At 42.5% G+C, this 14,952-nt stretch overlaps 1 protein-coding gene across 1 annotated transcript; it reads left to right on the forward strand.

The window, feature by feature from the left end:
- Window positions 1-306: 306 nt before the first annotated feature.
- Window positions 307-14,156, forward strand: LOC308101849 (kinesin-like protein KIF11). The gene is made up of 26 exons (XM_080451347.1): window positions 307-600; window positions 2,095-2,221; window positions 2,828-2,925; window positions 3,244-3,322; window positions 3,461-3,646; window positions 3,819-3,943; window positions 4,043-4,133; window positions 4,221-4,366; window positions 4,849-4,945; window positions 5,182-5,277; window positions 5,487-5,575; window positions 5,944-6,031; window positions 6,415-6,488; window positions 6,602-6,716; window positions 7,114-7,185; window positions 7,548-7,683; window positions 8,171-8,343; window positions 8,914-9,039; window positions 9,376-9,531; window positions 9,936-10,075; window positions 10,393-10,553; window positions 11,444-11,562; window positions 12,112-12,331; window positions 13,031-13,215; window positions 13,535-13,621; window positions 13,971-14,156. The coding sequence occupies exons 1-26, from the start codon at window positions 527-529 to the stop codon at window positions 14,052-14,054; spliced, it is 3,144 nt and encodes a 1,047-aa protein (XP_080307473.1). The 5' UTR covers window positions 307-526; the 3' UTR covers window positions 14,055-14,156.
- Window positions 14,157-14,952: the final 796 nt, after the last annotated feature.

A 14,952-nucleotide genomic window follows, 5' to 3' on the forward strand; every position in this document is an offset into this window, starting at 1 on the left:
TACTATTTTCAAATAGCCCAAATTAATGCATAATGTATGTATGTTTAAAGCGCTCATGCTTTTACCTTTGGGCTTGTTTTTCACAGATACTCGGCTGCTTATTTCTCTCGCAAAATCTGGCAACACTGAATAAAAGCCTTGCCCGTCCCGCCCCTCCAGCGCTGCTTTGAGCGCACAGGGCCACGTGACGTCGATGCGTGGCGACATCACGTGATCTTTCGGCTTCAGCCATTGGCTGGAGTCAAGATTTAAAGCGAGGTTTGACTTCACCCTCTAGTAGCAGCAGGCGGCTAACAGTAACGGCTAATAAACAGACAGACATTACAAGGGGTTACGGACGGCGTTTTGGCGTTATTTGTGTCGTAGTTTGACCAATTCGAGGATAAATAAGCAGGGAAACACAAACACACTCGGACCACTCTTATCCGTGTTTTTATTGTGTCATGGCGTTTTTTGTTTCGTGTTTGTGAGCGTGGCGAGTTGTGTTCTGTTTGTTTGTGGTGTGTGATTCTGCTCGTTTGTCACGATGGCTTCAAACACCAGCATGAGACGAGAGGACAAGAACGTCGAAAAGAAAATCCAGGTGGTCGTCAGATGCAGGTATTTGGATGTCATTTAATTACTATCAGATGCAGGTATTTCAACTTAAGTATTAAGTACTATCATTGTTAAGCGTGTGTGTGTGTGTGTGTGGGTTACCCTACTGTTTATGATTTCCGTGGGAGGGAGGTGGCGGTGCGTTTTAACCAGTGGTGGAAAGTAACGAAGTACTTTTACTCAAGTACTGTATAAAGTAAAACATGACTCACAATTGTATTGAGTGTTTTCAATACTTTTACTTCTACTTCACTACATCTCAGAGGGAAATATTGTACTTTTTACTCCACTACGATTATTTGACAACTTTGGTTACTTTCACAAGTTAACCACTTCAGCCCTATTTGAAAATGGCAGATCTACAAGCTCACAATGCGAAGCTTTGTGAGCTTGTAGATCTGCTATCGGTAGATCTGTTATACGTTGTGATATGGGACGTTCTGCACAATGAGTAATCTTTTTAATTTTGGTACTTAAGTACATTTTTATACCATACTTTTGTGCTTTTACTCGAATTCTGGACTTTTACTTGAGTTAAAGTATCAATACTGCAATGTGGAAATAATACTTTTTCCACCACTGGTTTAACGTCTTCAAACGCCTCGTCTACACGCAGCGTAATGAGCGTATTTTGGTAAAGCAATCAATCCCCAAATACGCTTACAAAATAGCCGATGATGAGCTTGTAGATCGGCGGTTTTCGAAAATGTCTGAACATCTTGACATACAAGGGGATGGACATATATATATATATATATATATATATATATATATATATATATATATATATATATATATATATATATATATATATATATATATATATATATATATATATATATATATATATATATATATATATATATATATATATATATATATATATATATATATATATATATATATATATATATATATATATATATTAGCTAAGCTTCACCAAGTAACAAACTGATACAGGATAGGTGGCACTAGAGACATCTGGGCACCTCGATGTAAAATTGTTCAATTATGTTAAAATGTAATATTTGAAAAATGGTCTTAAGTAATGTAAAGTGCACATGCATTATCAGTACATCATTATCAGACTTAATTTGATCCTTAAACTCCATGTTTATGCCTCAAATGACTGGATGTACAGTTTTTGTAGACATATTAGACCTTAGTTGTTGAATGTTTAAGCATGTAGACATATTAGATCTTGGTTGTTGAATGTTTATGTATCATTTTCCAAATATTTTTTTAAAAATGGCCAATTTAACACAGATGCCCACTTATCCTGTTACCACTGAGGATAAACGAGAGAAGATATTTCTCCCACTAGTCAGTATCTAGCTTACACTAGAAGTTACTTGGTGAATGGCAGAAGTCTTTAGTTGTTTTGGAGGTCATGTTGTACCTGATGCTTAGTAAATGTATCTAGCTACTTTGTAGTTGCGTAATGTTGTGACTGAGGTCTTATGACACTGACTAAGTCACCCATCCTTGTGTTTTCAGGCCCTTCAGTGCAGGGGAGCGCAAGGCCACCTACAATGTGATCGACTGCGATGCCAACAGAAAGGAGGTGGCTGTGAGGACCGGTGGGGTCAATGACAAGGCCAGGAAGACCTACACCTTTGACATGGTGAGTAGACATTTATGTTAACCCATTCAAACCGGGAACGCGACTCGGTCATTTTTAGATTTATTTAGGCTATTAAAAAGTAGCAGATATACAAGCTCATAGCGCGGCGCCGGGTATGAGCGTGTAGATCTGCTATTTTTTGGGAGAAATCGTGAGTCTTTAATCGTGAGTCTTTAAGCGAACATTTGTAACTCAAATCTTTGCTTCTGGGGAATTCTACAAATGTATTCTAAATCCTAACTAATGTTGCTAATATAATGGGTTCTCAAAAATTATATGTATTTGGCCGTGGACCCCAGCTCAAAATAGTTTGTTCCAGGGACCCCCAGAAGTTGTAACTGTTAAAATGTTTGCTTAAAAAAAATATATGTTCAAAGATTTGCACACATTTTCACGATAAATGGCAGATCTACAAGCTCAATGCACGGCACTTGGTGCCGTGCTATGAGCTTGTATATCTGCTATTTTTGACTAGCCAAAGAAATCTTAAAATGACACACAGATGCGTTCCCGGTCTTAAGGGTTAAAAAAAAGCGCAGCAGTTGTGACTCCACAGTCCAAGTGTATGTATGTTCCATCACAGCGTTTCCCTCTGTCGTCTCTTAGGTCTTTGGTCCCGCAGCGAAGCAGATTGACGTCTACCGCAGCGTTTTGTGCCCCATTCTTGATGAGGTCATCTTGGGTTACAACTGCACGGTCTTTGCGTAAGCAAGCATTTGTTGTAAACTTGTGTTGGAGCCACTTTTGAGGTTGTAGTGTCTAGTGGTGCAACAGTTAATCGACTAACAGTTGCTATTACGTCCCCTAGTCTAGGGGATAAGGGACGCAACATAAAATGACAAGTGCATTTAAAATGGAACGTTCATTTATTACATATTTAAGTGGTTAATCAGGCTATTGGCGTTTCTGTGACAAGTCAGATCTGAACGGTTTGATTCCCATTCCACATTTTTAAGCAACTCTGTCCAAAATCTCACATTACGTGATCCCCCAGCTGATGTGTATTTGTTGTGATTGGTCAGCTATGGACAGACGGGGACAGGAAAGACCTTCACCATGGAAGGCGAGAGAAGCCCAAATCTGCAGGTCACTTGGGAGGATGTAAGTGTTTCACACAAAGTACTGCTGGGCATCGCAGGCATTGATCTTTGTTCTGGACAATTACAAACCAAATGAGCACAGAACACTTGGCCACATCGTAGTGTGTTGTTGCCTTAACGTTTGCTTGTTTGTTGTCAGGACCCACTGGCTGGGATCATCCCTAGGACGCTGCACCAGATCTTCGAGAAGCTGGCAGAGAGTGGCTCAGAGTTCTCCGTTAAAGTGTCCCTCCTTGAGATCTATAACGAGGAGCTTTTTGACCTGCTGAGTTCTGGCGAAGATGTCAGCGAAAAGCTCAACCTCTTCGACGACCCACGCAACAAGGTAACAGTCTGATGGACGCTTTTACTTTGGATATAGAGTGCTAATGTCAGGAGTAGTAGGATAGTTTGTGAAAATCCCTTTTGTATTTGCTGTGCTTTTTTGTAATTTTAAAACTTTGCAAAGTATTATATCATGCATTGTTTGTAAGTGACTAATTGGTTGTTTTTGACAGCGTGGTGTGGTAGTTAAAGGTCTGGAGGAGATAACCGTACATAACAAGGATGAAGTCTATGCCATCCTTGAGCGAGGCTCTGCCAAGAGGAAGACTGCGGCCACTCTCATGAATGCCTATTCCAGGTATGCAACATATACACGCATTAGTTGTTGGTACTGTATATGCAAGCCTCTCCAATGACCTTGTTTGTATTTATGTTTACATTTACATTTCTTTTCAAGTCGGTCCCACTCGGTGTTCTCCATCACTATTCACATGAAGGAGATCACCCTGGAAGGAGAGGAGTTGGTGAAGATTGGCAAACTGAACCTGGTACGTCTTTACCACAAATAAGTTTAGGTGCTGCACAGAAGTAAAAATGTTGTAAATGCCACTCAACCTGTCCCCTGTCCTCTTTAGGTTGATCTCGCGGGCAGTGAAAACATCGGCCGCTCGGGGGCACAGGACAAACGTGCCCGCGAAGCAGGCAACATCAACCAGTCTCTGCTGACGCTGGGCAGAGTGATCACCGCCTTGGTAGAGAAAAGACCTCACGTCCCTTTTAGGTAAGCTGTGGTTGGCGTAACCATTTCCAGTACGGCCGGGGCGCTTTAGGTGGTTCAACAGTGGGTCTGGACCCGCTTGTGGTTTTCAAAATCTTTGGGGGAAAAAGTAGTGGAGCCTGTGGCTTGACCACTTGTATGCCCTTGCCCGGGGACCCCCAGGGGTCTGTACTCGGTCCCAGCATTTGTTCCCTCTTTACCATCACCAAAAATGGCTGCTCTAGAAGCATGCAGCGTGGCTCAAACACAACATTGGTGTGAGCTTGTAGATGGCCTAAATTGCTGAATTTTTGCAGCTGCATGATGTCAACTTATTATGACATGCCCAGAATAGTGATGCTAAGGTTAATGTGGCCAACTCTGCTCACCTGGACACAAAGGATTGAGCCCTTTTTACTGTTACAAAAAGGAATAAAAGCTGTGTACCTTGCCCTTCAGAATTACTGTAAAGTTATATCCTGACGTGATCTCTTAATGTTCTACAGGGAGTCTAAGTTGACTAGGATCCTACAAGACTCTCTAGGGGGACGGACCAAGACCTCGATCATCGCCACGGTGTCTCCCTCTTCCTGCAACATGGAGGTGTGTTCATCAGGGCTAATTTATTTTCGTACACAAATTTCTGATTTGGTCCAGATTCACTGGAACACTAGAAATGTGTATCGCCGTCATAAGATTGACATATCCAGTTACTTTATTTGTTCATTTAGACGATCCCAGGAATAATGATGCCGTATTTATTCATGTGTGAAGTTAAAGCTAGCGTTGGGTTGTCTCTCTGTGCTGTGTGCTGTGTGTGTGTGTGTGTGTGTGTGTAGGAGACATTGAGCACCCTGGAGTACGCCAACAGAGCAAAAAATATAATGAATAAGCCCGAGATCAATCAAAAGATGACCAAGAAGACTCTAATCAAGGTAAATGGAAACACAAGTGATGGTTAGGAGTTAAGCCTTTAAACTACGCTGTACAGATGTGACACGTTGTTGGCTTCAAGGTCTGTCTTTTTTGGTGTAACGGAGAAATTGGTACATTTTTTATGGTAGAGGAAATGATATAATGTTCCAACAAAGCTGAATAATGTCAATCATCTTATATGTGGACTCCTTTCTCACCCCCACTCAAGGAATATACAGAGGACATTGAGCGCTTGAAGCGTGACCTGGCTGCCGCTCGAGACAAGAATGGGGTGTACTTATCCTCTGAGAACTATAAGTATGTCACCTTGGGATGTTTTGTCAGGCATTGGTCATTTTTCCCCCCCCCCCAATCAGGAACAGCTGATGCCTGTGGGAAAGCTCCTTGACTTCCACCATGGTTGTGCAATTAATTGGATACCTGATTTACGATCTCCCAACTTATTATAATTCTATCTGGGAACATTGGTAGTGAGTGGTGTATATATCACTGGTATCGCCAAACCTTTCAGCTTGTGACGCAAAATATGTATCCCGGGGATCCAAACATATAAAATGAATTTAATGCAATTTCAAAGATTTTGGTAAATTTTTGAACATTTCTTACCTGCATTGTTTAATACTGCTGTAGAGCACTGAGTGTTGACTCCCAGTGTTGTGTTGCAGCCACATGACGGAGCAGCTCACCGCCCAGGAGGAGACGATAGCTGGCTATATGGAGCAAATCGCTGCCGCAGAGGAGGAGCTGAAGAAGGTATGTGTTGCACCACAAGTTGGTTTAACTCGAATTATAACTCTCTGAAAGAATCGTTGTATTGATTTGAAGTTTTATTGGCCATACTTAAAACATTTCCTCAAATTATGAACTTGTAGATCAACTATTTTCACTATATTTGTACACCACCACAAAGTATAACTACAGCGTTGCCAGTTAACTGGGCTACATGATTTAGTTGATTATAATAATTACAAATATTCAAACTGTTTTTGTTCGTTAATATATATTTAAGAATTTACAAAAAACATAGAAGAAAGATTAAGTCTGTTATATTTCTCAGTTAATTGCCCAGCCCATGAACTTTCTCCTTGTGTCAATGATATAGCCACTCATTGGTCCATTTCCTCTCTCTATCCCAGGTGATGGAGCTCTTCACTGACACCCAGAGCCAACTGGAGCAGTGCACTGTCCAGCTGGAAGAGAGAGACCACAGGTTCGTAAGAACTATTACTACACATAATTTCTGCACCACCTTACAGTCCAAAAGCAAAGTAGATGCAGGACTTGAAAGTAAAATGCATAAATGTCCTGGTTTTCTGTTTACAGGCTAGAGGAGACCAAAAAGGCCCTCGAGGAGACGACACAACATCTGACTGAGGAGCAGTTTGTCTGCTCTGACCTGACCGCCACCCAGGACAACCTGTACAGCACAGCTGACCAGGTGAGGAGTCAACACACTTACGTATATCCTTGCTGTCGGGAAGAAACCTTTTCTCCATTGACTTTTTATGTGCTTTCCTAAATTAAGAATTAATTGAAGCATACTGGAAAGCTGCCGTCCTTCATGTGATGGTTTGGTCAGCCTATGTATACACATTTTCACTATTATGACATGTTAAGTTACTGACTTCTGTGCGCCTCTCACAGAGAAACGATCAAACCTTTTTAGTCGGTCACAGGCTGACTTTACCATACTGGACCGGGTGTGCGGTCGATCACAAAGTAGATATTAGCGGTCACTCAGTGTAGATTATTCTGCTGTAGCTGTTTCATCCTTCCCTGTGTGTGGAAGCTGAACTAGTCTTAATCTGATGGCTTGTGTGTTTTATCTCCTCCAGCTGCTGAATACAGCCCACGTCAGCACCAGTCACGTGTCTGCTCTCCATGACAAGCTGGACAGGAAGAACGAGGTGCTACTCAATTCTTCGTTTTCATACTTCATATCGCTGTTGTAGGACAGAAACCTTCCATCTCCACATTTCAACTTTTCACATTGATTTTGTAAATGATTACCCTAGTTTGTCGTGTTATACAAAATTGGCAAAAATGGACGATCAAGCTTGTAGATCGGATATTTTCGATGAGTATTAACGATCTTGGGACTAAATAAGGACGTTGGTTCTAGTTATCTTTTTCCATTTCCTGAACACTGTGACATACGTTTGTTCGGTGGATTGTACGTCTGAGTGCATTTTTAAGGTTCCCCACAGCTGATTTCATGCATTAGGTTGCTGTAAGACAGTCCAGTAACATTCAGCATTTTAAACTCCAGGTGGAGCAGCAGAACCTCAGTGTCCGCCAGAGCTTCAGCCAGAGGATGGATGGTGTGCTCGGTAACATGGAGGGCAGTGTCCGCCAGCAAGCCTCAAAGCACCGCAGCACGCTGGCCAGCTTAACGTCATCCATGGGTGAGTTTAAAGAGCCAAGCGCCACAGCCTGCCTACCAGCTGGTTTTATTTGTACTTAAAGTAGCAGTATATAATTCAGAAATGCTATTACAAAAAATTAAGCTTTCAAAATCTCTGAAAAGCTTTTAATCATGGCAGATCTAAGTACAGTAGTTCAAATTTATTGTGAGTAAAATGTGTGTTAGCATTATTTCAAACTTTATTAATTAAAGTTGTGCTACAGTGAGTTGTGCTACAGTGAGCTTGTTGATCTAATGTATCAAAAAAGTGAAAGTCTAACAGTTTGGAGTTTTTTGTGACTACATGGGAGCACAATGTTATTTTAATTCAACAGTTTTGTACATAACACGTTTTCCACTCGAAGGTGAGTCTGACAATATTGTGCTCTATTGTTCAAGAAACAAAGCGCTCACAAAGATCAGGACTTGGCCTAAGAGATTTTCAGTCGTGCAATTTTATTTACCTTTAATCCATGATCCCTCCATAGACTCTGTGCTGTCGGTGAACGAAGAGGCGATGCGCGGAGCTGTGGCCACCATGGAGTCCTTCATGGGAGGAGTCACACAGCTGGTGGCCCAGGGCCTGTCTGGCTTCCAGGACAAACTCCACCAGCAGGAGGCGCTGTGCCTGGAGAACAGAGACAGCCTGCTGGAGCTGCAGGTGAGGACCTTTGCCATTAGACCAGTGTCCCCATTAAGGCCTGAGGTTCCGATTCTACAAAATGTCTTCTAAATCCTAACAGTTTTTTGAACAAACTTATGTTGCTATATATCACCGATACCCAGGACTTGCGTATCGATCGGTACCGATAGGCTACCATTTGTTAAAGTGGGCTTCAGTGACCATCTGGTTTCCTTGAGGGGGTTCCAAATGGACCCTTACAGGTCTGTAACTCAGAGTGTACAACTGGAACCAATTGGACACTTACGGGTCCATTTGGTTCCACTTGTATACTCCTGTATTCATTCCTAGATCAGTGGTTCACAAATTGCATTAGTAATGTTAAAGCGCTGCTACACTTATAATGTAAGGGTATAAACAGTGATATTTTGAATGCTCCAGTTGATGCAGGACTGTTATATGTCTGTCATAAATCATGTGGTATCGAACTGGCAAAGGCTGGCATACTCACAGATGATGATTTTTAGGCCGTATCTGCCGTTTTTCCGATACTGGTATCGGAACAACTCTAATAATAATCTCAATGTTCTCTGAACGTGTGTGTATTAGGAGGAGTTCAAGCAGGACCTGCAGGAGGCTCTTGCGGCCTCTCTTCTGCCCAGCGTCTCAGCCATCAGGACGCTGAATGAGGCCATGAGGAAGACCGTGGAAGACCAGAGAGCCCTGGCTGACAAGGTCCTTATTATGCCATTATATTTACTAATATAGTGGTTCTCAAACTTCATGTCAATGACCCCCAAATTGAAGAAAATGCATTTGGCTGTGGACCCCCAATCTGAAATATTTGTTTTGCCAGGGACCCCCATACAGGATTGGTTAGAAGCTTTTCAAATGGCATCGAAATTAGTTAAACCATTTTACCTCTATATACATCAGCTTACTAATTTAGCTGTGGGACCCCACTTTGAACTACTGTTTCATATTTACTAAATGCACAGGGTGTGATGACTGCACTCACTTAATTTCTCCATCGCTCTTTCTCTCTGACCCCACTCCCTGTCATCCAATCAGGTGGAGGCCATGAAGGAGGTCAATGTGTTTCTGACCAATCATGTTCAGGAGTTGGCAGAGCTGAGGATGTCCTCCCTGGACGCTCTCAGCTCATTGGACGCTGAACATGAAAATTTGACTCAGAAGTTCCATGAGTCGTCAGAAACACAACAAATGGTAAGCCACACGTGTTAAAATACCTTTTTTTTGGGTGCCTTTTTAACCCTAAAGCTGAATATAGCTCATTTACAAGCTTGTAGATGGGCTATTTTGGCCCAACACCGGTGCACGGCTATGTTTAAATCAGGCACAACTCAAACCCTAAACTTGACCTCTAAAAACGTAACCAACCTGAATCTTTTCCTAATTGTATGCCCAACTCTTACTCAACCATTCCTCGTGTGGACCAGGAAAACTGTCCTCAAATTCTCTATCAAATTATGCTATACTTGTAGCAGCCATGGCTGCCCTTGGTTAGAGAGGGTCCCATCTTCGAGCCCTCCCTTCCTCGCTATTGACTGTGAAGGGAAAAACTGGTATTTCTATTTGTAAATAAAGTCCTGGTTCTTTGCTCCCAACAGGAGGTGGATCAGATGATCCAGTGTCTCCAAAGCCAGCTCAGCCTGCTGGCCATTAACAACAAGAGCCGCGCTGATGATTTGAACGCAGCCAGCAGAGCTCTGCAGAGGCCTGTACAAGCCCTGAGGGAAACCATCTCCACGTGAGTAGACCACCACCTTCACTCCAACCATACAATCGCACTACAACAGTTTATTGGTTCATCTTTACCCCTAGTGTTTGTGCATAAGCTTTACTGGAACTGTTTGTGCATAACCTTCACTGGAACTGTTTGTGCATAAGCTTCACTGGAACGTAAAGCACTGTTTCCCTTTTTCCCTGGGTTAGGGTTATTTTTTTTAATGGGTTGCGAGTAAATGGCAACTTAAAACGACTTTTCATCACTTCCAACATTTTTCTAAAGTATTTCATAAAGCTCCAAGCCCGAACTCAATGGACCATCTCTTTGTCTCTGTCCAGCCGTTGCAGTGCAGCAGAGAAGCGGGTAGCGGTCCAGACAGACCTCCTGTCCACCACCGTCCCCTCCCTGGCCTCCGCCATCCGCCACACTGCCCAGGAGGCTGACCAGACCCTGGAGGAGAGTACAGGTTACTGCACCCTCCTGCATGACTCTCTCACTGGTAGGACATCTGTCTGTCTGTTCTGCTCATTTAAAAAATAATGTATAGGCAAGAATTTGTAGGTGGAATTCACTTCACAGTAGACATTTAAAGGTGCTTTAGGTAATATTTCTTCGGTTAAAACAATGTTTATTGTTAAAGGGATAGTTCACCCCTATAATAACTTTCTATTGATTATTTGATTATTTGTTTTCTTGGTAAAGAGGTGGGGAGACCCTGTCACTGAACTAATTCTAGCAATGATGAATGTAGAGCTGTTTAACACTGAGTTTGTTCAGTCACGGGTCTCTCTAGCCTGGTTCCAGACGAATCTGCCTTTGCAAAATTGCATCGCACTTTAGCCCTCGGCAGATTAGGTCTGGCTCCCCTCAATAGAGATTTCATTTCTCTCCCTCCGAAGTCGTGAGGGACCAATCAGGTCCCAGTATCCAAATGTGGGCGGGCTTATCACCTTATTTGGAGCAATGACGTACAAGGAAGCACTGCTCTGATGGGTTTAGGTGTAACCAATAGAGTCCGTTTGGATCTTTTTGTAACCGCCCCTTGGAAAAAAAAATCTATCGTTGATAGGGACCAGACTAATATCAACCCGTGTGTCGTGTGATATTGTCTGGCCACGCGAGGCTAGGGTCTCTCCAGCGCTTTAGTGAATTGAAATTACATTTTCAGTTAGTTTGTCAATGTCATGCTGCCAAGGGAGAGACATTATTATTTATTTTTTTGGAGTTCTCTGAACTGAACATGTCTTTTTTTTTATTTGTCTTTAAGTGCTGGAGAGATGGGAGACTTACTTAACTATAGCAATGAACATAGAGCTATTTGACACAAAATGGCACCAGGTTTAGTTCATTCTAGTCTTTGTTCACTGTCATGCCTTTGCACCCTAACAGGACTTGGAGACCGTAACATCAGTCACTGCTCCAGAGTTCAGGAGAGGGTCCAAAACCAAGCCCAGGAACAGGCGTCCCTGCTGGGGCAGAACTCTGCTGCTACTGAAGCCCTGCAGCAGGTAAATGACAAAATCAGATGCGACGGTCACATGGTTTGGCCTCACAACACAACAAGGTGTGTTGCCAGTAGGCCTGTAACAATCGCTTGATCACAGGTTGAGATTAAGGTTGGGCGGTAAACCACGGTTTGTGCCCCCCAAAAAAACGCAGTACTCGGTTTAACCGTCTAATTAATTTTAACGTGGCCAGCGGCCGCATTAAATGGTCTGAGATGACAGCTGTTAAATTAATGCAATCAGAGACTGCTATTACAGTCCATCGCCACCCTTTCCCCAATACACACTTTATTGACTGGGGCATACTATGTCCCGCACTTAATTCTGTCTTAACTGATTGATGTCAAGTGTGGATGTCACAGTCAATCAATTTGATATGAAATGTGAGTTTGCTGCCCCACCCTGTCACTTTAGTTCCAGGGGCGGACCCCGGATCTGTGGCGATTATTTTTTTAATTTTATCCCCCAAAGGCAGGACTTATTATTTTGTCCATTAGAATGATGACACCTAAACATTTTATTTTTCTTTATTCCATGTCACTGATCTTTCAGAGTGTGGAGAGCCACTCCAAAGCGCTGCTCCCAGACACCAGGGCACAGCTGACCGGGCAGCAGGAGAAGGTGAGCCAGGCTTTGCGTTCGCTCCAGACGCAGGTCTCCCTGGACCAGGCTGTGCTGGACCAGGAGCAGGCTGACCTCCAGAGCCATGTGGAGAGCGCCCAGGAGCTGGTCCACAACTTCCACCAAGAGCTGCGGCAAGACACCCCTACTGGTAAGGACCACAAAGACATGTTTTGATTATTGTGTCAGGCATTGTGTAATACATAGTATTTTGATCTGTTGAAAAAATTACTGATCTACAAGCCCACATTGCGTCGCATTGGCGAGTTGTGGGAATGCAGATTACTGTTTTGAAAGTATAAAACTATTAATAGTACATTATTTAGATTATTGGCACCAGTAAAGTTTGTCAATCTGCCCCTTGTATCTTTAACCCATTTAGACCTGAGGCCGATTCTAAACTTAGTATACACACACATTTTTGTAAATTTTCAATAAATATTATTTTCTGTGTACATAGCAACAAGGAAAAGGGGTTCCTGTCCTGAAGGGTATAGTTAGAAATGGGGGATTGTTCACCGCCAAAATGTTTTTCTATAGATTAGTCACCCCATGGAGACTTTAATTATGGATATTTTTTTGTTTGTCGCATTCCTAAGCCAATCATTTTATGACCGACAGCGGTTCCGGTAGGAAACCAAGTCTCCTTTGTGTCTCCTACCGGAACCGCTGCCTACCATCAAATGATAGTCTTAGGCATGCGACAAAAACGTATCTATGAATTCAAGTCTCCATGGGGTGACTAAACGATATACTACAAAAGGAATTGTTTGGGTGAACTATCCCTTTAACCGCAATTATTTAAGACTAATGGTCAAATTGATCTCCAAAACATCTGTGGTCCTTCCAGGTATGACCCCTCAGCGGCGGGAGTTTGTGTACCCCAGGGAGCTGGTCAAGTCTCACAGGCGCTCTGAGCTGCTGGAGAGTCTGCGTCTCCAACAGGAGGAGCTGCAGGCCACCATGGAGCTGCAGGCCGCCACCGACGCACTAGAGACAGAGCGAGAGTTGGAGGCTGTTTTCATTGCAGACCAGGTGAGCGCTTAACCCATTAAGACCTGAAGCCACCTGAAGCCGATTCTACAATGTCTTCTAAATCCCAACAGTTTTTATAGTGACATGGATTGACAAACAAAAATAGAAAATGTCATCTCCTTGCCCAGTGTTATTCAGATATTAACTCGCATATTTACAGTGAAGACAGTACAAGTGTATAGCTGAACACTGGTGTTCCCACACCTTAAAATGGTTTTGGGGCTCCCAAAAATGTGCCTTTGGTCTTGTCACCTTTTTTGTTTGCATGCCTGTTGTTGTCATGGAATTGTGTTTTAATGATCAACTGCTTGTTTTGCAGGATGTGCTGGAGGATGAAGCGGCCTCTGAGTCTTTCAACGACGAGAACCTGGTCTGCAATGAAAACAGCCGCGGACCCTTCTTCAAGGTGGGTAGCACCAACCATGGCTTAAGATTCGTCTGTCTAGTGGTTAAACATTTTAATGTCAACCTGGACCTCACTGTTTCTCAAAGTGGGGTCCAGGGACCCTCAGGGTTCCTTGAGGTGGTTCCAAATGGACCATAGGTCTGTAACTGGGTGTACAAATGCATCTTGTACACTGAGTTATGGGCGTCCTTGAAATTAAAAAGTTTAAGAACTACTTTTGTATGAGACAAAATTACCTTCCAAGCTGTATTTAGATGTTGTTGGTGCTCTGTTAATGTAATCATGAGGTTGAATCTGACAGTTGAATGTATGGCTTCATGTCAGTAATCATATCCTCTTGTCCTTTCAGACTTCTCAGCAAAGGAAGAAGCGGCGGGTCCCCAAGACAGAAGCGCCGTCTGTATCGAAATTGCCTCTTCGAAGTCAAAATTAAAGCCGCTGCTTAGATGTTTACGTTGTTGATATTAATATTTTAAAACTGTTTTAATTTCATATTTGTGTTTTATTGCTTTGTTGTTTTGCATATACATTTACTTATTTTAGAAATAAAGAGATTTTCCATGCATTGCTTTTATGTATCTTTTCATTTGAGCTCAAATCACATTCAGACCAGATTCTCGGCCAGTACTATGCAGACACAGGATGTCGGGATCATACTACAATGCTGGCCATATCCTAAAAATCTACAGCCTTTAATCCCTGTCGGGTGGAAAACCTTGTACAGATCCTGCTAAAAAAAATGCTATCGAAGAAATGTAGATCTTGATGATTATGGCATACAGCTCACGAAAATCCATCTAAAAATTATTCCATGAGACTACTCAAAAGGATTTATAATGCTACCATCTGAAAAGTATGTTTTATGTACTCAATACTTGATCTTGGCTACTTTTGAAGAAATCACTTCATCAATGGGGCGTGTCATGGAGGTGATCAGCCCGTGGCACTACTGAGGTGTTCTGGAAGCCCAGGTTTTCTTTGATAGTGGCCTTAAACTCATCCATATGGTTGGGTCTGGTGTCATCTTCCTCTTGACAATACAACCTAGAGTCTATGGGGTTCAGGTCAGTTGACTGATGTTACTAGTAGTTTTGGTGCCAAGTGCTGCTGGAAAAGGACATCGGCATCTCCATAAAGCTTGTAAACGTACAGAAGCACAAAGTGCTCTAAAATGTCCTGGTAGACTGCTGTCCACTGCTATTTTTTTTCCCTAAATTAATGCATGCCCTACTTGATCAGACTACAGCGTCACACAAAAGTAGCAGACCTGCAAGCTTGTGCTGCTTGTTTTGCTATTTATTTTTGGATTTTAATCCTGAAACAGTTTTGGC

Source organism: Gymnoscopelus braueri (assembly GCF_963280865.1).
Source record: "Gymnoscopelus braueri genome assembly, chromosome: 15".
Lineage (NCBI taxonomy): Eukaryota > Metazoa > Chordata > Actinopteri > Myctophiformes > Myctophidae > Gymnoscopelus > Gymnoscopelus braueri.